Below are 19487 nucleotides of genomic sequence, written 5' to 3' on the forward strand. Positions count from 1 at the left end.
TATTATATATTTAAATTAATTCCTATGAGTTGCACAAGTAAACACACCATGGTATCCATAGAAAGTCACATGTCATTGATGTTTGGATTGTGAAGAGGATTTGTGGGGATGGGAGAAAGTGAATTTGTGAGGATTAGAGATGATGTGTAAGGATATGTGAGGTTGTTTGGATTAAAGGATGATAAACTGAATTTGTGATAATGATTTATTGAGATTTGTGATCGATGTGACACTGATGTAAAATGTAAATTTCCAAATTTATTTTTGTTATTAAAAAATATAAAATAAAGTTTACAAATTTATTTTTATTATTAAATTGTTAAATAAATTTATATAATATTTAATTTTGTATACTATATTATAATAAAATGTATGCCAAGAATTTTATATGAAATGAGTACAAATCTTTAGATAAACTTATGTAAAGAATGAAAAAGTACTTCCACCTTCTCTCTCATTCACTCCCCACCCGCTTTCAAAATAGTGAAAGAAACATAATAACTACCACTCCCTCCTCTTACCTCGAAATAAGAAATAAATAAAGAATGCATAAGAGTGAGAAGAACATTGAGATTGGCACAGACAATAATAGAACTCAATCAGATAATCAGATACATGTCACTCTGAGAAAACTTGGTGTCCTCCTCCTCTTACCCACCTTCAAAATCTATTCCACTCACCTAACTCAACACACATCACAAGCCATAGATCCTCTTCTCTATTGGTAATCCTCTTCTCTATTGGTAAATCTCTCTTCCTTTCTACACAACATTTCTTCTTCTTAATTGTTACCTATCAGTTAAATTTAAGCTAATTTCTTTTGATTTCTAAGTTTCTTCTTGTTTAGGATTGTTAGATTTCACCAATGAAAAAAAACTTGGATTTTAAGCATGCATGGAATCCAATCCACACATATTTCATCACAACTAAACAAGCTTTGACAAATTCTTTACACAACTGGTATGATCTGTTTTGTCTATGCTACACAAACAGGTGTGCAGAAACAATTGAGAAGGAGAAATCTAAGAGATGGAAGGCTTATTTTCAGAGGCAGAATCAAGTTCTCTAAAGCTCTACATCCTCCCATTTCCAGCTCCGGGACACATGAACCCACAGATCAATCTGGCTCAAGTTTTAGCCTTTCGTGGCCACCATGTTACCATTCTCACCACCCCTTTAAACCATCAATTCATCCCAAAACATCTCAACGTTCATACCTTCAACTTCCCCTCCGACCAAGCTGGTCTTTCTTCTACCCTCCAGAACATATCCTCTGCAGAAGACAACCAAACCGCCTACAAGATATGGAAGGCCACACACAGTCTCAAACCCCAGATAGAAACCTTTCTGCAGCAAAACCCTCCTCATGTTTTGATTTCTGATATAATGTTTCCATGGAATTTCGCTTCCACACTCAACATCCCCAGAGTGGTTTTCAGCCCCACCCCCATCTTCGCTCTTTGCGTTGCTGAGGCGATCAACAATTGCCACCCCCAAGTGTTGCCTTCGGATTCTTCGCTTCCTTTTGTTGTCCCTGGTGATCTCCCCCACCATGTCACACTTAATTTTGACCCTTGGTCAACCAGCTTTGGCACCATGGCTCGCTGTTGGCTACACGCCAAGGAAAAAAACACTGCTGGGGTTATTGTGAACACCTTTGCAGAGCTCGAAGATGGGTACAGCGAGTACTTCCAGAAGCTCACTGGCGTTAAAGTGTGGCACGTTGGCGAACTCTCCCTTATGCTGGATTATTACCACAGAAGAGGCTCGTCATCACAGAAGAATCATGTAAGCGACAAAGTAGTGTTTCACTGTACACTTGTTTGGAGAAAATGGATGAATATCCAATTTTTACATGGAGAAAAGGAGGATTATTTACCATTTTGTTATGAATATGTATCTTTTGTGATAATTTCAGGTTGGTGAGCATGAGTGCCTGAACTGGCTTAGTTCAAAGGAAGCGAAATCAGTGGTGTACATATGTTTTGGAAGCTTGGGTGGTCTGAGCAAGGAGCAATATTTGGAGATAGCAAGAGGGATGGAGGCCTCAGGGCAGAATTTCCTTCTTGTGCTTCCAAAGAATGTAAATGATGATGGGTGGGTGCATGGGTTGGAAGAAAGGATGAGGGAAAATGAGAGAGGGATGGTAGTGAGAGGTTGGGTTCCACAGGGTTTGATATTGAAGCATGTTGCGATTGGAGGGTTCCTAACACATTGTGGAGCTAATTCAGTGGTGGAGGGGATTTGTGAGGGGGTGCCTATGATGACCATGCCTAGGTTTGGTGACCATTTTCTGTGTGAGAAGTTGGTGACTGAGGTGCATGGGGTTGGGGAGCCTGTGGGGGTTTGGGAATGGAGCATGTCACCCTATGATGCGAGGAGGAAGGTGGTGGGCTGGGAAAGAATTGAGAGTGCTGTGAGGAAGGTGATGAAGGATGAAGGAGGTTTCTTCACAAAACGAGTGCATGAATTAAAGGAAAAAGCACACAAAGCTGTTCAAGAAGGTGGATCCTCTTATGATCATGTCACAGCCCTTCTTCAATCAATCAAAGAGATGAATGTTTAAGGTTCATGTCAATGTTTTATTTTATTAGGGACTCTTTTCTTTCGAATTTAGGTTATATTTCGTCCCAATTTCTTTTAACAAGATATTTCAACCAGTTAAACCAAAAACATATTATTTATGTTTATTTTTTCTTTGCAGGGGATATAGATAGACATTTGCGTTTTAAGTAAAATAAAAATGTCTTTTTTCAGAAGAGGAAGTGGATATTAAATGATGATAGAAGTAAATAAAGTAAAACTTGTTTAATTAAAAAAGATTTATTCACGAACTCTACTTAAGTCGGTGAATCTAGCATAGTACATGAAACCAATTCCACACCAACCTTACTGCAAAATAGAACAAACGAAAATGACACTTCACAAAAAATACTCGAAAACAAAATAAAATTACGCATTCTTCAACGAAAAGTTTTTTCACATCATAATAAATAGGGTATTGATATATTACAACTCTCAACAATAAAAACATACACTTCACACTTTAAATAAATTAATATTTTATTTATTTTATTTTATTTTTTAATTAAAAATATTATTATATTATTATAAACAATATCAAATATATGTTTTGTACTGTTAATAGTCTCAAATAAACTTTTATCCAGTAAATATTCTTATTTCTGTAACCCTTCGCTTTTTATTTAACTCTTGACATTTGTTTCTTTTCACAAAATAATACTTTCTTATGCCCATTTAACAGAACTTTAATGAAATTGAAACAAGAAACTAATAGAATTAAACTTATTATATTAAATTTTTTTTTCTTGGTGTACTACTTAAACAAAAACATATTTTACCCTTCAAAATGTAGAGTGAATTGATATTCGCTCAACTCAACAACACTGTAAAGATTAAGGTTTTTGGGGTGGAATCATAAATCAGAGATATTAGAGGAAAAGATTCATTGGTAACCCTCTTCCCTTTCTGTGTTTTTTTTTTATAAATTGTAAGGATATCAGATACATGTGTTTATCTTCTTAATTTCTCTGATGGTTTGTTCTTATTATCTATGACTCGCTCCCGTGTGGAAATGAATTTAAATTTTTGCAAATCGGAGTTGAATGCTGTCAATACTGTGAGACGCTTGATATGTTTGTTGGGTTTGTTAATTTAACTTGATGTTAGTGCATACTAAGTGTTTGATAAAACGCCAACTTTGGGTGTGTAAGGAATGAGAGCTACTTGTCTGTTATGAGTTTGTTACTCTGTTTGAGTTGTATTACTTGGTATAAGTACTTTGGTGTAAGCATTCCTATGTTAAGAAGAACAAAGTTATTATTCACAAACTCTGAATTTTGGCTCTCTTTCATTAGCTGTATTACTTTTTGTCCTTTTTTCTCTTGATTTTGGATATACCTTCATAGTGGGTCCATTGGTTTGAACCTGTGCTGATTGCTTCATGGTAGGGGTACTAAATTCTTTTCGTTTAGTTACTATTTGATATGTCTCTACTGCTATTAATTTGATCTAACAACTTTATAGGACTTTCTGTTTGTCCTGTGAGGTGTTCATTTTAATCTTCTGATTCGGTTTGAGATGCATCATGCATGCTGGCTGACTTAAGGTGTATGAACTCTGTGTTTTTCGATATGTTTCATACGAACTTCAAAGTAATTATACCCAGAAGCAAATCCAGTTAGTGTTCCTGAAGAAGATTGCTGTGGTGAAAATTGTTATACGACACTACATGCTAATTGCAGTTTTAATTGTCTGGGAGTTTTGGACATCAAATTCTTTCATTACACTCTTTTGCTTATAAATTTGCAGTGTATAAATCAAATATCATTTGATTATTCAATACAAATGGCTGAAGCTAGTAGCTCTCGGACGGAAGCCACGACCAAATCTCAACTTATATACCGGTGTAAGAAATGCAGAAGAATTGTTGCTTCAGAAGAAAATATAGTTTCCCATGAGCGCGGGAAAGGAGAATTAAGCTTCAAGTGGAAAAAGAGAAGCAGTGAAGCCTGGGAAGCGGAACCGCAACCAGTTGATTGCACTTCAATATTTGTTGAGCCGATGAAATGGATGGAAGCAGGTACGTGTAAAATTTCCCTCATATATTTTACTTGCCATAAAATAATGTCAAACTTCATACTAACACTGGATATATGGATTGGCTTGAAAGTACAAGAAGGTAATGTGGGGGATAAACTTCTATGTATGGGTTGCAATGCTCGTTTGGGTAATTTCAACTGGGCGGGTATGCAGTGCAGCTGTGGAGCCTGGATTAACCCTGCATTTCAGCTGCATAAAAGCAGATTAGATGAGTGCTATATGTAAATCAATCAACTTGCAGATTTTCCAGAAGACCAGAGCTTGAAAAAAAAATGAAGCTTCTTCTTTTTCTGAACAAAACACAATGGCAGCTTAGCTTGGAAGATTGTATTGTTCAACTCCATGCTTGTTATTGATTAAAACTTTGTTTTTATAGTAATAATATGCAAAATAAGTTTTTTTTTCACCATTAAACTTTGTTTTTTCAGCATGCTTACATGAAATGAATGGCATGAAAAGTAAAAATACAATGTAGTTTGTATCAGGTAGAGGGATACGAATTTTAATACTGGAATAACTAAGGAGCCACTATTAACTGTATAGTTTTGTTAAAGATACTATACAATGTAAAGAGGGAAATATGTATAGTTAATATCGAAGACATGTTTCGATAATCTAGGGAAAAATGTATAGCTAACAATCAAGGATTATATCTTTTATTACTTAATATCTTCTTTCTTTATTCTTGATCATTATGAACAGCGAATCCTTTGTATGTTTTGATACATACAACAAATCCTACACGTTGTCAAGTGAAATAGGTTTTCACTGCAAGATATGTGCAGCCGCGAGTTTCATCCTTTTTCTTTCTGAGAAGAATAGTACTTGCTGTAATGCTTTTGCTCTCTGGGTGCTGTCATGTCCCTTGATCACTGATGTGATCCCAAGATCGGAGTCGCTCTTCTCCGGCGAGTGACCATTATGTTGGCTGACCATCTATGGACGATACTATGTTTGCTATTGAGCACAATGAACTACTTTAACTTCGTTTAACCCATATATCTATTCCATATATCTATATCTAAATGACAAATAAACTAATATTCACTGATATTGTTTTAACTTGTCTTCGTGTTAATGAAAAAAATATTTAGATTGATATTGTACGGATAACATTCAAATTTTTAAAATTAGTTTTGGGTAGGAGATGAGTATGTACCAACATACTTGTCGTGTATCCGCTTTAAATTATTAAAAAAAATTAGTTTATTTGATACTCTATTTTAAAATTATTGTAATTTCTTCAATTTATTTTATATTGAAGAAAAAAATGTGTTCTTTTAAATTTAAGAAAATAAAATATGTTAAACATTAAATTCTTGATAATATTATGTTTATTTTTTGTTTTAATTTTTATTTTTTAAGAAATATTATTTAATAAATATTTGAGTGGTTACGGGTGTGGTATGAGTATACCCTTTACATTATCGAAACAATAACAAAACACAAATTTCATGTGTCGGGTATCGAGAATGAGTATGAGCTTTTACTTTGGGAATTAAAAATCCTTAATTTTGTGTCTCATATCATATGACTAGTAATAAAACTTTTTGTTGAATTGAACGTTTACCTTACCATGAGTCAAAAGTTATAGAGAATAGTTAGAATACAACATTATTGGCCAGACCTCAGACATCGGCTGAAGAAAAGGTCGATGTCAGATGTCGACATTGGACCTCAGTGATCCAACCGTAATAATGGGCCATATAAGCTGGCCTCCACAAACAGTATGAGTTAACGTGAGTTAACACCCAAATACCAGAAAGACCTAAATCACAAGAGAATCATGCATGGGGTGTGTATAGTACATTTGGGTACGGCACAAGCAAGTGTTCCCTGGAGGCGCTAAGGCCCGTAAGGGTTAGGGTTTCCAGGGAAAGACTGCATGCATGACACGTGAATAATTAGGGCACCCACAGAACAGATGATGCCGCAACACTGGTACATGAGTTGGTACCCCGACGACTATACTGTTAGAAAGATTGCACTGCAGAAGAGGCAAGTCTTGTGCTGCGGCTGCGCTAAGCTTGTGCAACACGCCGCAAGAGGCCTCTCCAGCGAACCCTAATTCCACTTAAGGAAAGATCCTTGAGGGATAGGGAGTTGACCTAATTACAACCTATATAAAGGGTGGTAAGAACCCTAGAAAAGGTACGCCGTTTCTAAGACTGAAACTGCTTTACACACTTATTGTTTCTTAGCCCAGTACTGACTTGATCGTCAGAGTGCAATCAACAAGTAGGGCCCCCTCTGTTTCAGCGGAGCCACTCTCACCTACCCAAGGAGAGAGCGTAAACCACCAGGAGATAGGAGGAGCCACCATCTGCCTTTGAAGTCAATGGCGGCCGAGTCAACCGGCGAGAACATTTGGAGCCCACCGTAGGGCACGATAAAACTAGGTCTCATTCATAATCGTGTTGAGAGCCAACTAGCAACATGAGGAACATGAGGCAAGGATCAGTCGCAACAGAAGGAGGGGACAACGTCACCATGCAACAGCTCATGGAGACCATACGTGCCCTTCAGCAGGCGGTAGCGACGTCCAGAGTTGATCAAGATCAATTCCAGGTCAACCTGGCCGCGTCGCAAGCAAGCAACGAAGAGCTGCGCAGAAACAATGAGGAACTACGCAGGAGTTTACAACATGTAGGAGAACGTATGGTCGATGAGCGGGCCCCACCCATGCCAGTTAGGGCTCGCCCCATGCCGTTCTCTTAGGCGATCATGGACATTGTGATACCAGCCACATTCATGGGCACGAAGGTCACCTTCACAGGTGTAGAGAACCTAGAGGCTCATATCACAGTTTTCCACACCCAGATGATGCTTTCAGGAGGCTCCGACGTCGTGCACTGTAAGCTGTTCATGAGTACGCTGTCAGGCACAACATTGAACTGGTTCGTTAGTCTTCCTGACAGACACATTACGTCGTTCAATCAATTCTCAACGCTATTCAGAGAACAATACATTGTTAACCGAGCTCCCCCTCTAGTCTCTTACGATCTTTTCGACGTAAGGCAATGCTAAGGAGAGTCATTGAAAGATTTCCTAAACAGATTCGGGGTACAGGTGGTGAAGCTGCACACGAAGGACGAAGACATGACGGTGCATGCCTTCAGGAAGGGAGTGCTGCCAGGACCCTTCAGTGATTCACTGATAAGATGTCGCCCTATGACCTTCTGCGAGATTAGACGTCGAGCTGTGGCCCACATCATCGCAGGAGGAGAGGTCACCGAAAAGTGCGGTCGCGTCGGCCTAGTCCGACTTCGAGGAGCTGGTCGTCCTCAGCCTATGAGGGTACATGAGGCCACAACGAAGAAGAAAGCCCCGGGAGCACAACCATCATACGAAGCAAGGAAGCCCCAGACCAGGGCACGCATGAGAGAAAACGCCCCCACCATATACAATTCTCGGGTGGACCTTAAGTAGCTGATTTCCATCCCCAACGTGGCCGACAGATTAAAGTCTCCACCAAAGACCGATAAGAGGCTAGGGTCCAGCAAAAACGCTTGGTGCGAGTTCCACCAAACCTCTGGCCACAACCTGTGCAACTGTCTGGCATTGGGATTCTAGTTGGACGAACTGATAAGGAGCGATTTCTTGAAGGACTACCTGCAAGAGCTGCAAGGGGCCCTGACGACAACGACCCCAACAGGAGACAGTGCCTCAGGATGCAGACTTCTTAGCTTCCTGGATGCTTTCTTCGGGTACAACCAGATCAAGATGCATCCTAGGGACGAGTGCAAGACAACGTTCATAACAAAGCTTTCTTTTTACTATTACAAAGTGATGCCTTTTGGGTTCAAGAATGCAGGGGCGACCTACCAGCGGTTGATGGACAGAGTACTTGCGTCCATGATAGGACAAAATGTTCAAGCGTATGTGGACGACATGGTGGTCAACTCCTAGGCGAGAAATCAACACGCCTTTGATTTGGAAGAGTTATTTACCACAATAACTAAGTACGCGCTGAAGTTGAACCCTGAAAAATGTGTGTTTGTGGGTAGAGGCAGGCAAGTTCTTAGGTTTCCTACTCACTGAGTGTGGGATAGGGGCGAACCCTGAGAAGTGTGTTGCCCAATCTTAGTGAAGGAGGTGCAGCAGCTGACAGGGCGGATTGTCGCTTTGTCTAGATTCGTGTCAGCAGGGGGAGATAAGGGGCATCCTTATTTCCAATGCCTCAAGAGGAATAACAGGTTCGTCTGGACCAAGGAGTGTGAGGAATCCTTCCTCAAATTGAAGGAATACTTGGCCAACCCACTAGTATTATGCAATCCACAACCAGACACCCCGCTTCGCTTGTACTTCGCAGTCACGGATCAGGCGATCAATTCGGTCCTGATCCAGGAGTAGGACTAGGTACAAAGCGCGATATATTTCGTGAGTAAAGTATTGCAAGGGCCTGATGTGAGGTATCAGGCCATAGAGAATGCAGCTTTGACGGTAGTTTTTTAGCGAAAAGACTTCACCACTACTTCCAGAGCTTCACCGTGATAGTGATGACAGACCTGCCCATTCGCAAGGTCTTACAGAAGCTTGATGTGGCATGACGAATGGTGCGCTGGGCGGTGGAGCTATCAGAGTTCGATGTGCAGTACAAACCCAAAGGATGTATCAAAGGCCAGGTTTATGCTGACTTCGTAGTAGAGCTCTCCTCAACAGCCACACACCAAAAGGAAGGAGGTTTCAGGTGGGTCTTCTTCATAGATGGATCCTCTAACCAACAGGGTAGCGGAGCTGGTGTCATCTTTGAAGGACCAAATGGGTTGTTGATCGAGCAGGCCCTGTGGTTTGCTTTCAAGGCCAGTAATAACCAGGCAGAGTACGAGGCCTTGATAGCTGGAATGCTGCTAGCTAAAGAGATGGGGGCGAAGAGTTTGATGGCGAAGAGTGACTCCCTGTTGGTAACAGAGCAGGTTACAGAAGAGTACCAGGCCAAGGACCCCCAGATGGCTGCAAACCTTCAGTATGTCCAGATCCTAAAGGAGACTTTCGCAGTGTTCGAGTTAGTACATGTCCCTCGAGAATAGAATGCCCGAGCTGACTTGCTAGCAAAGCTCGCCAGTTCAGGCAAGGGGGGCAGGCAGAGGACAGTCATTCAGGAGACCCTGAGACACCTCAAACCATCACAGATGTCATAGTGGAGGTCCAACAGATAAGCACCTCAGAAGGTGTTAAGAGAAGTCATCGGTCGTTGACTCAAGAAACCCTAAAAACGCCTAGAATAGGCACATACGCGTTAGCAGGGGAAAAGTCAATGCAAGTTTGTGTAGTTGAAGGAGGCAAAACTTGGATGACACCTTACCGACGCTACTTGGCTGATGGGATACTCCCGTTGGAACCCACAAAGGCCAGAGTAGTCAAGAAGAATTTGAGCAAATACACCCTGATCGACAAGGATTTGTTTAGACATGGGTTTACTCACCTTACCTTGATATGCGTAAGTGGTGAGCAGTGCACGCGCATTATGGCAGAGCTTCACGAAGGGATATGCGAGAATCACATCAGCGGCCGAGCTCTCTCGTCGAAGGCCGTTCGCGTAGGATATTATTGGCCAACTATGAGGGAATACTGTACGAGGTATGCACAATGGTGTAAGCAGTGCCAACAACATGCTGACTATCACAAGGCGCCCCAAAAGAGCTGAGGTCGATCTATAGCCCATGGTCGTTCCATACCTGGGGGATCGACATTCTGGGGCCTTTCCCTTTAGCGGTACGACAGATGAAGTACCTCGTGGTTGCCATAGAATACTTCACAAAGTGGATAAAGGCTGAGCCAGTAGCGTAGATCACAATCCACAAGGTCCAACACTTTGTGTGGAAGAACATAGTATGCCGCTTTGGAGTCCCAAAACGATTGGTGTCCGATAATGGCACCCAGTTTGCGAGCCAACAATTGGGCAAGTTGTGTACATAACTTAGTATAAAGCAGGTGTTTGCATCAGTCGAACACCCCCAGATGAACGGGCAGGTCAAGTCTGCCAACCGAGTTCTGCTCAGAGGTCTGAAGAGAAGGCTGGAGAAAACCAAAAGGATCTGGGCAGAGGAGGTTCCTAGAATTGTGTGGGCTTACCACACCACTCCCTAGTCCACTACCAAAGAAACATCCTTTAGCTTGGTGTATGGTTCGGACGCAATGATTCCTGTAGAAATCCAGGATAGCTCACCACGTTTCCAGAACTTCGTGGCTGAAGAATCCAACGAAGAATGAAAGGTGAACCTGGACTTATTGGATGAATTCAAGGAAGAAGCAAGAATCAAGGCTGAAGTATAAGTACAACTCCAAGCTGAGACCTCGGCAGTTCCAGGTCACCGACCTGGTGATGCGAAAGGCCCACCCATACCAGCTAGAAAACAAGTTGTCTCCCAAGTGGACTGGTCCCTTCCGTGTGACAGAGGCCCTTGGAAATGGAGCATACCAGCTTGAGACTTTAGAAGGTGGAGCAATCCCTCATACGTGGAACGCGACCAACCTTAAGTTTTATTTCAGTTGAATTATTGCATTGTACACAGTCTTTAGGGGACACTCTTTTTTCCTTATAAGGGTTTTTTAACGAGATCATCCAATAAAATTTCAATTAAAGAGATATTCTTGTAAGTATTTTGTACAGTGCAACAGATGAACCTCTCCGGGTTCGAAACACCAAGATTGGGAATAGTATGGTTCATAGTGAGCCTCCCTCTTGCGTGGGAACGCCAAGGTCGAGAAAAGTATGGTTCACCAGTTAAAATCCTCCCTTGCCCTAGATGGCAAGGACGAGGTCAGTTAACGAACCTCTCCCTTGGGTTAGAAACACCAAGATTGGGAATAGTATGGTTCCTAGTGAGCCTCCTTCTTGCGTGGGAATGTCGAGGTCGAGACAAATGGTTCACCAGTTAAAATCCCCCCTGCCCTAGATGGTGAGGACGAGGTCAGTAAACAAAGTAATCATCTCCTTTGGGTTAGAAACACCAAGACTGGGAGCGGTATGGTTCTTAGTAAGCCCTTCTCTTGTGAGGGAACGCCAAGGTCGAGAACAGAGCAGTTACCAGGTAAAATCCTCCCCTACATATATACGGCTAGGGCGAGGTCAGAAAGAAGGACCTCTTCTTTGTCTTGTAAGGAAAGGTTAGTATGGTTTCCAATTACACGTCTCTCTTATCCCTGTATGGAAAGGTTGAGTCCAGCTAAGTGAATCTCTCCATTGTCTTGTAAGACAAGGTCGAGAACAGTATGGTCCCCAACCAAGGGTCTCTCTTGTCTTGTAAGACAAGGCCGAGAACGGTGCGGTACCTAGTTAAAGATCTCCCTTAACCTCATGAGTCAAGGTTGAGAGCAACATCTCCCTTACCTTTGTTTGACAAAGGATAGGGCGAAGTAAGAGCTTGGGTAAGCATTGCCTCTACCCTAAGACGACGAAGAAAGAATAAAGTCAAACGAGTGGCAAAGAAGCGTGCTACCTAAGTCAAAAAGGCCCTAAAGCGTTGTTAGACCAAGCAAGTCAGGAAAAGCAATTAACAACGAAAAGGGAACAAGACAAGAGAAAACAAATATATATATATAAGAAATCTATACATATATATTTGCAAAGAGACAATTGTTCATCAAGCAGTTAAATAATTACAACAAACAGAAGTCACTCCTTGGCATTGACCAGCTTCCCATCAACGATCTTCTTTGACAAGCCGATTTGAGAAAGATCCACCGTAGGGTGCGCGTAGGCAACCTGGGCCATGGCATCCTCAAACCCAGTGGCATAGGCATCAACAACATTGTTAGTGAGCTCCTCTTTGGTCTGATTGAAGAGTTCGTCCTTGTGAACTAGCTCTTCCTCCATCTGGCCAAGTTGTACCTCCTGTTGGGTCGCCCTTTCCTCGAGCCTGGCCATCTTAACCTACGAATCTTCTGCCTTCTCCTGAAAGTCAATGACCTCAGTTCGGAGAGATAAGGTCTTCGAGTGAGCGCTCAGGGTTTCCTGGGACTTCTCAAACAAAAGCCTCTTGGTCTCTTTGTCAGTCTAGAGAAGATCTGACACCTCCAGATACAGTGCGGTTTCGCGTTGTTTGAGCTTCTTGATCTAGAGGGCATCTTGGCTTGCTGCCTCCCTTAGTTCCTGCATCTCAGTCCTCAGTTCCTGCCCTTTGGTCATAACAAAACTGGATGCGATGAGGTGCATGCTCTTGTAGGGGGTCTTCACCATGCTCTCATCCTCTCCCGATCTTGGAAGGATTGAAGGGTCCGCTGGAGGAAGGCTGGCAAGCCAGCAGCAGAAGGTGCATCGTGAGCACCTCCAGAGGCGCTCTCCCCCCGCCTTCGTGTACCACCATGTCACGAGGAGAAGAGGCACTTTGAGGGTTTTCCCTAAAGGAGGGGGCGCGGTCGTCTGAGGCAGAGTTCGTTGGAACCGCGACGTCAACTTTCCTTTTCCTCTTCAAGCCTGAACATGTGTCCTAGTCCTCAGAGGCAATGGCCTCAACTATCCCCTTTTGCCTATGATCCACAGGGGCTGGAGCAGAAGGGCTTGGGGCAGAAGTAGCCACGGTAGGGGTGTCAACAAGAGCCGAGGCATCGACATCAGAAGGGCCAGAAGCAGCTTTCCGTTGGAGGGCCAGCTCAGCTAGATGCCTCCTCTTTTCGGCATTGAACACCATACCTGCGCAAGGAAACGAAGCATAAAAGAGCTGAACAAGGTATAGTGCATAGACAGAGAGGTATGAGCATAAGCAAAGTTAAACAAGTACCAATATAACCCTTAAGGGTCTTAGGTCTGAACTCAAGTTTGAGCAGCTCAGCCATGTTAAAAGGTGCTTGAAGTTCAGAGAGGAGGTTGCACACCTCCCGGTCTTGTGGAGGCAGGTCCTCGAGGCACCAAGGTTTCTTGAGCTTGGGTTTCTCTGCCCAGTAGAGGGGGAACTCGTCCATGAGGGAAGGGTCCCTCCTATTGCACCGAAGCTTGAAGAAGTGCCCCTTGAAACCCTTGTAAGATTACTGGAAGAGCGTTAGCAGCACCCTCCCAGCAACTCCGTTGAAACTAACCCACAACTTCTGGCCTGGGCTTTTCGCTTCGAAAAAGTTGGCATATGGCCAAGGCAGTGGCACATGATCGCGAAGGCCCTCACGAACGCCCATCTGTTTGGATGAAGTTGGGCGGGAGCAATGTTTATTTTGGTGATAAGGGCTCGCTCGAAGGGCGTGAAGAGAAGACGTAGAGAGAGCCTTCGAAAAACAGTTGATGTGATTCCATGATTTCACCTTCGGTACTAAGCCATTGCAATTTATAAGGCGTGGTATGAGAGATAGTAGGTAAGGTTAACTTCTCCACAACTCTTGTACTAACCACATTAGTGCAACTACCCCCATCAATAATCAAGGAACATAACTTGTTGGTGATAAGACAACGGGTGTGAAAAATATTTTCTCTTTGGGTATCATCCAAAGATTTTGGAATTGTTCCCAACATTCGCCTTATCATCAATAGGTCACCTTCACAAGGACTTTCGCTCTCAATCGCACTTGGGAATGTCTAGAGTTTTCAGAATAATGCTCACTAACTACTACCCCATCATGTATAAACATATTACGTTTAGAAGGGCAATTAGAAGCTATGTGACCATATCCTATGCATTTAAAACATTTTTTACTAGACGATTTGATTGGTGATATATGAGTAGATGTAGAAGGCTTAGACTCCTTAGGGTTGAAAGAAGAATCTTTATAAGGAAGGTTTGAAAAAACTTTTTTATTTTTCCAAGAGTTGTTGTAGTAGCCATCATTGGGAGAGTTTTTGAAAGCATTTTTCTTTGCAAGTTGGGATTCAACCTTCATTGCAAGGTGAACCAAAGATCCCAAAGATGAATACTCTTGAAGTTCAACAACATCTTGAATATCCCTTCTTAGACCACTCACAAACCTAGCTATCTTAGCTTCCTTACTTTCATCCATGTCTACTTTGAGTAAAAGCGTTTCTAACTCCTTAAAATAAGCATCCACACTTAGCGTGCCTTGTTGAAACCGTTGGAGCTTCAACAATAGGTCTTTCCTAAAGTGTGGTGGCACGAATCTAAGGCGTATACACTCTTTCAAATCGTTCCAAGAAACCACGAGAGGTCTCTTGTTATATCCAATGTCCATTACAATGCTATGCCACCATTTCATGGCATAATCTATGAATTCTAAAGAGGCTATTTTCACCTTTTGGTCATCATTGACCTCATAGACTTGAAAAACTTGTTCACATTTAGCCTCCCAATCTAAATGCACATTAGGATCACTATCACCACTAAAGTTAGGTACTTTTACAAAAGGAAGTTGAGGCTTTGCTTCTTGGTGATGTCTTTGTTTACAGTGATGGCTTTCTCCATGAGAATGATGGTGATGCCTCCATGGCCGTGAGCATTGGAAGAACCTTTGGAAGAATGTCTAGGAGAATGATGTCTTCCATGGATGGAATGTGAGGATCGTTCTTGCTTTAATTCAACTTTTGCTAATCTTTCCTCCAACTTTTACATAACATCATCTTTGATGGCTAATCTTTCTTCCAACTTTTGCATAGCTTCATCTTTGATAGCAAAGGTTCGTTTGGCTTCTTTTAACTCATTAAGAACATAAGCTTTATGAGTAGAATGTGGTTTGGAAGATTTAGCACTTGAATATGTTGAACCAAGTGTGTTCAAGCTTTGAAGAATCCAAACCCTTTGAAGGTTGATGAAAGACTAGATGTGCTTGCTGTTGCTGAGCTGTCTTTTAGATAGGATCTGGGGTAGACTTTATGTATAATCCACTATTGATTGAATCCAAAGCATAAGCATTCTGAAACCTTTTAAAAGAAAAGTGTTTTTCAAACTAAGTGAAAAACAACCTGTTGTTTTGTCGAAACAACCGATTGTTTTATACTTAGGAGTTTTTAGAAAGGTTGAAAACTGTTTTTAAATGGTTGACTTGCTGTCAAACCAAAACAACCGATTGAATCGTGGAAACAACCGATTGTGTGTTTTGGGACTATAACAGAAAACTGTTTTGTGCTTTGACTGAGCATTAAATGATTTTCTAACTGTTTACGCTCTAGTTTTTAATGCTTTGACCAATCTTTAAATGCAATGAATAGTTTGTTAAGATTTTGTAACAAACAACATCTTTGATTTAATACAGAAAAACATATTTGAGTTTTTCATAGCTTTGACATTTTGAAAACTTGAGAATTGCTTAGAGATTGCATTTTGATCAAAGAGTGTGAGATAGGATTTTCATCTTGTATTGATTTCAGATTTGTTCTGTAACAAGTGTAATCCTTTGTATCTTTGAAAGAAACTTTGTGTGTATTGCTGAGAAGTGTTGTGTGTTCTTGAAGGGATCAAGATCAACATTCTTAGTGTTGTTGTGCTGGACCAAAGGAAGTGTGTGTCTTGAGGGGATCAAGGTCACTTCTTTGGTTGTGTTGTAAGTAATCTAGGATTGATTGCTTAGTGGATTCCCCAGTGGTTTCTGGGAAGACTGGATGTAGCTCTGGGTTTAGAGTGAACCAGTATAAACCTCTGTGTGCATTTTCTCTATCCTTTAACTCTTTAAATTCAGTTTTGATATTTGTGAACTGGTATAAACAATCGATTGTTTCTGCGAAACAACCGATTGTTTTTCTGGTGCTGTGCTTTTTGCTTTGTGTTTTGACAAACTGATTCCTTAATCAAGTTATTTTCGAAGTAATTTCATTATAGGCTTAAAAGTTTTTGAAAAACCTCTTTAAACTATTCAGCCCCCTCTAGTTTAAAGCCATACATTCTAACAGAATATGTATCCATTGGACAAAGAACACAACAAACACAATAGCAAACAATATTAAGAAAAACAAGGTTAGCAAATGGAACAATTATAGTGATGTACTGAAAATTAAAAGTCACTCAAGTCACTCAAAGAAAGAATACTTCCCTCAACCAATCTGCTCGTGAGGTCTCGGTAACTCTCAAATGAAATATGTCAAAGCAAAAACACTTTTTCTCAAAGCCAATGCACCACAAAACTTAAAGAACAATAAAAGACAAGCAAGAAAAGATGTAAACAAGAAAGACTATATCAAAAGGAATACAAGATAGAAGACAAACACAAAGAATAGTGAAGAAAAGACAATCAAGAAAATTAAGGTACTCAATTAAAGGATGACACACAAAAGAAACCTAGAGAAAAGCACTAGAATAGATGAAGAAAACAAAAACAGAACTACTGGAATTTTTATTTTTTTAATAAACTGTGCGTGACTTTACAGATTTATCTGGAACTGTATAATGCAAACTGGATTATGAAATTTAAACCACAGAAAGTTCAAGATCTTATCTCAACAATGGCACTGGAATTACACAAAAAAAAGTAAGCCAATTAGTTGTGATAAATTTTGCAAAATCACTGCCAGATTACTGTATTTTTTGTGCCAGAATTACACACTGGACGTATTTCATTTATCATTTTTTTGGTACTTGGATTTTTGATGTAATTCTTCTTTCTACTTTTTTATAACACTTTCAAGAACTCAAATCCAGAATTTCAGAATTTTCCAGTAAGCAAAGAAATTGCAATAAATAGAAACATTCAGCATGTTTTCAAGAAAACAGAGGAAACCTAACTGGAATGAAAAACAGAATTAAGAACTTCAAAAGACATAATAGAAGTGATGTTTAAGAACTTGTATATGTCTATTACACAAGTATGAACTCAAAACTAAAAAGAAAAAGCACCAAAGGATCAAGAAAACAAACACATAAAACTGTACTCAAAACAAAATCAAGAAACAAAAATTATCAACAAAAGGACTACATATAATTGATAACATTTTTGGAGAAACATGACTATGACAAAACTTATAAGGATTAAAAAACCAAAATGACACAAACACAAAGTGATTAGAACAAGAAAACAGCAAGAAAACTAAAAAATAAACCTAAAACAGAAAGGTAACAACAAGAATGTCAAGTTCTTGAATTAAAAGTGCCAAAACAACTCAAACACACATAAGAACAAACCTAAGACTCATGATACCACATGATGTGATTCCAATAACATTATAGGGATATGATATGAACATGTTATGGATTCAACAAGAGTTAGAATATGATTAGGCACTTTTTAAGAATTGGATCAATGTTCTTAACATTCAAGAACTCACCAAAACATAAGTACCCAAGCCAAACTCATATAGAAACCCATATTATGGCATATGAACCGATTAAAACAAGAATGAACGCAAATGAACCGATTAAAACACAAGGAAACACAACCAAAACCACAAGAACAACAAACTAAAAGAAACTACCAAATAAAAACAGAAAACAAACTAGTTCTACCAATTGAAAAGACAAGAAACACCAAAGACATGTTTTAGAGTTTGTTTTGGAATGGAAATGGATGAAGAAGATGAAAAGAACTAGGAAACTTATGTGGTTGGAGCTCTTGGATTTGTGCACGCCACTTGAAGGATGAAAGGCTTCAAGATGAGTGTAGTTGCCGCCACTTGAGAGTCCAAGAATGCACTCAAGATAAGACTAAAAGAGAAGAAGACACAACACTAGTGCACAAAGACGAAACGAATGCGACTATTTTAAATTTATAAAAGCAGTTGTATAGCCTCATTTGATCAGCATGCACTTGTAAATCAAAGAGATAAGAGTGCGGCTATATAGCCGCACTTGAAAATACCATTTATAAGTGTGGCTATTTCTTATAGCCGCACTTGTATATGCCAAAACATTAAAAAAAAGTTCAAAAAATTTAAAACACCGCCAATCTTGTGTGAAGGCAACGTTGATGAAGAGTGGCACGGGAGCGCCAACAACGACAGCGGAAGCGGCGGCGGACAGGGAAGCAGCGACGGAGCAAACCAAAAAACCCACAAGAACCCACGAAGGCAATGAAAGAGTACTGAGCAATGCAAGAAACCAAAATGTAAGAAAAACGAAAAAAATTTATACATGAAGAGTGGCACGAGCGCCAACAACGGCGACGGCGGAATAGGGAAGCAGCGACGAAGCAACGAATGTCAGCCAATGAAATAATGCTTCGAGACCAAGAAACTTACATTGGCACAAATGGAATGCAGATGCAACAGAAGGAGATGAGCTCAGAGCGCAAACACGATACGAAAGCAAAGACGAGAAAGAAAGTATGAAATTGTGTGTGGTGCGCTTCAACATTTAGGGTAAAAAATGATTTACGAATGCGGCTAAAGATAAAACTGCATTCGTAAATCAAAATATTTTGATTTACAAGTGCGGCTATACAAATAGCCGCATTCGTAAATCAAGCGCTTTGATTTACAAATGCGGCTATACAAATAGCCGCATTCGTAAATCAAAATAATTTCAAAAATGCCACCGCGTTTTTTACGAAAGCGGGTAGCGCAAAAGCCGCACTAAATAAAAAGTATCCTTTTCTTCTTTTTGCACTAGTGCAAGTCTCTCTTAATTCACTCACCAATTTGGGAGAGGTTCTTTACTAAAAAAATCAATTCTATTATTTCAAAGACCCAAGCCTTCCTTTTATAGGGAGGAGGACCGGTCACCTATTACAAAAGAAGCTTACAAGAGAAGCTTTACAAGGTAGCCTTCTAACTCTTCCAATTATAGCGCCTAAATGGAGAGTGAAGAGGCACCTTCTAGTTTTTTCCTAAAACTAATGCCTATAGGTGCTATAAAAAAGAGGTGTCTTTAAGGTTTCCCTCTTTAGCACATCCTAAAGCTATTCTATATTATTTAGAAATTTATACAAAAGAAACTATAAAGAGAGATATTAATTGGAGCCCATTCTTGAATGCTCGTAGTCTTCTTTTGGCTTTAGGCTTGGTCCTCTCTTTATTTAATTCTTCTTTAATTTTGGAGAAGACTAGAAGGAAGAACTTTAAA

At 40.4% G+C, this 19487-nt stretch overlaps 3 protein-coding genes across 7 annotated transcripts; all 3 read left to right on the forward strand.

The window, feature by feature from the left end:
- Positions 1 to 529: 529 nt before the first annotated feature.
- Positions 530 to 2690, forward strand: LOC150025501 (UDP-glucosyl transferase 73CC6-like). Of its 4 annotated transcripts, none has more exons than XM_090294397.1 (3): positions 530 to 743; positions 994 to 1788; positions 1919 to 2690. In XM_090294397.1, exons 2-3 carry the CDS (start codon positions 1030 to 1032, stop codon positions 2564 to 2566), a joined length of 1407 nt encoding a protein of 468 aa, XP_090150523.1. In that variant the 5' UTR covers positions 530 to 743; positions 994 to 1029; the 3' UTR covers positions 2567 to 2690. The 4 variants fall into 4 exon arrangements, with proteins under 4 accessions (XP_090150523.1, XP_090150524.1, XP_068487857.2 ...); XM_090294398.1 differs by having other exon boundaries at positions 530 to 724; XM_068631756.2 differs by having other exon boundaries at positions 567 to 724; positions 994 to 1800.
- A 642-nt stretch (positions 2691 to 3332) lies between these two features.
- Positions 3333 to 5029, forward strand: LOC137825942 (putative inactive dual specificity protein phosphatase-like At4g18593). Of its 2 annotated transcripts, XM_090294399.1 has the most exons (3): positions 3333 to 3472; positions 4333 to 4603; positions 4694 to 5029. In XM_090294399.1, the coding sequence occupies exons 2-3, from the start codon at positions 4369 to 4371 to the stop codon at positions 4846 to 4848; spliced, it is 390 nt and encodes a 129-aa protein (XP_090150525.1). In that variant the 5' UTR covers positions 3333 to 3472; positions 4333 to 4368; the 3' UTR covers positions 4849 to 5029. The 2 variants fall into 2 exon arrangements, with proteins under 2 accessions (XP_090150525.1, XP_090150526.1); XM_090294400.1 differs by lacking the exon at positions 3333 to 3472 and having other exon boundaries at positions 4227 to 4603.
- A 4147-nt stretch (positions 5030 to 9176) lies between these two features.
- Positions 9177 to 9653, forward strand: LOC137824738 (uncharacterized). Its single transcript, XM_068630410.2, has one exon. The coding sequence runs from the start codon at positions 9177 to 9179 to the stop codon at positions 9651 to 9653; it is 477 nt and encodes a 158-aa protein (XP_068486511.2).
- The last annotated feature ends 9834 nt before the right edge of the window (positions 9654 to 19487 follow it).

Source organism: Phaseolus vulgaris, chromosome 8, assembly GCF_051622355.1.
Source record: "Phaseolus vulgaris cultivar YP4 chromosome 8, ASM5162235v1, whole genome shotgun sequence".
NCBI classification, from domain to species: Eukaryota; Viridiplantae; Streptophyta; class Magnoliopsida; order Fabales; family Fabaceae; genus Phaseolus; species Phaseolus vulgaris.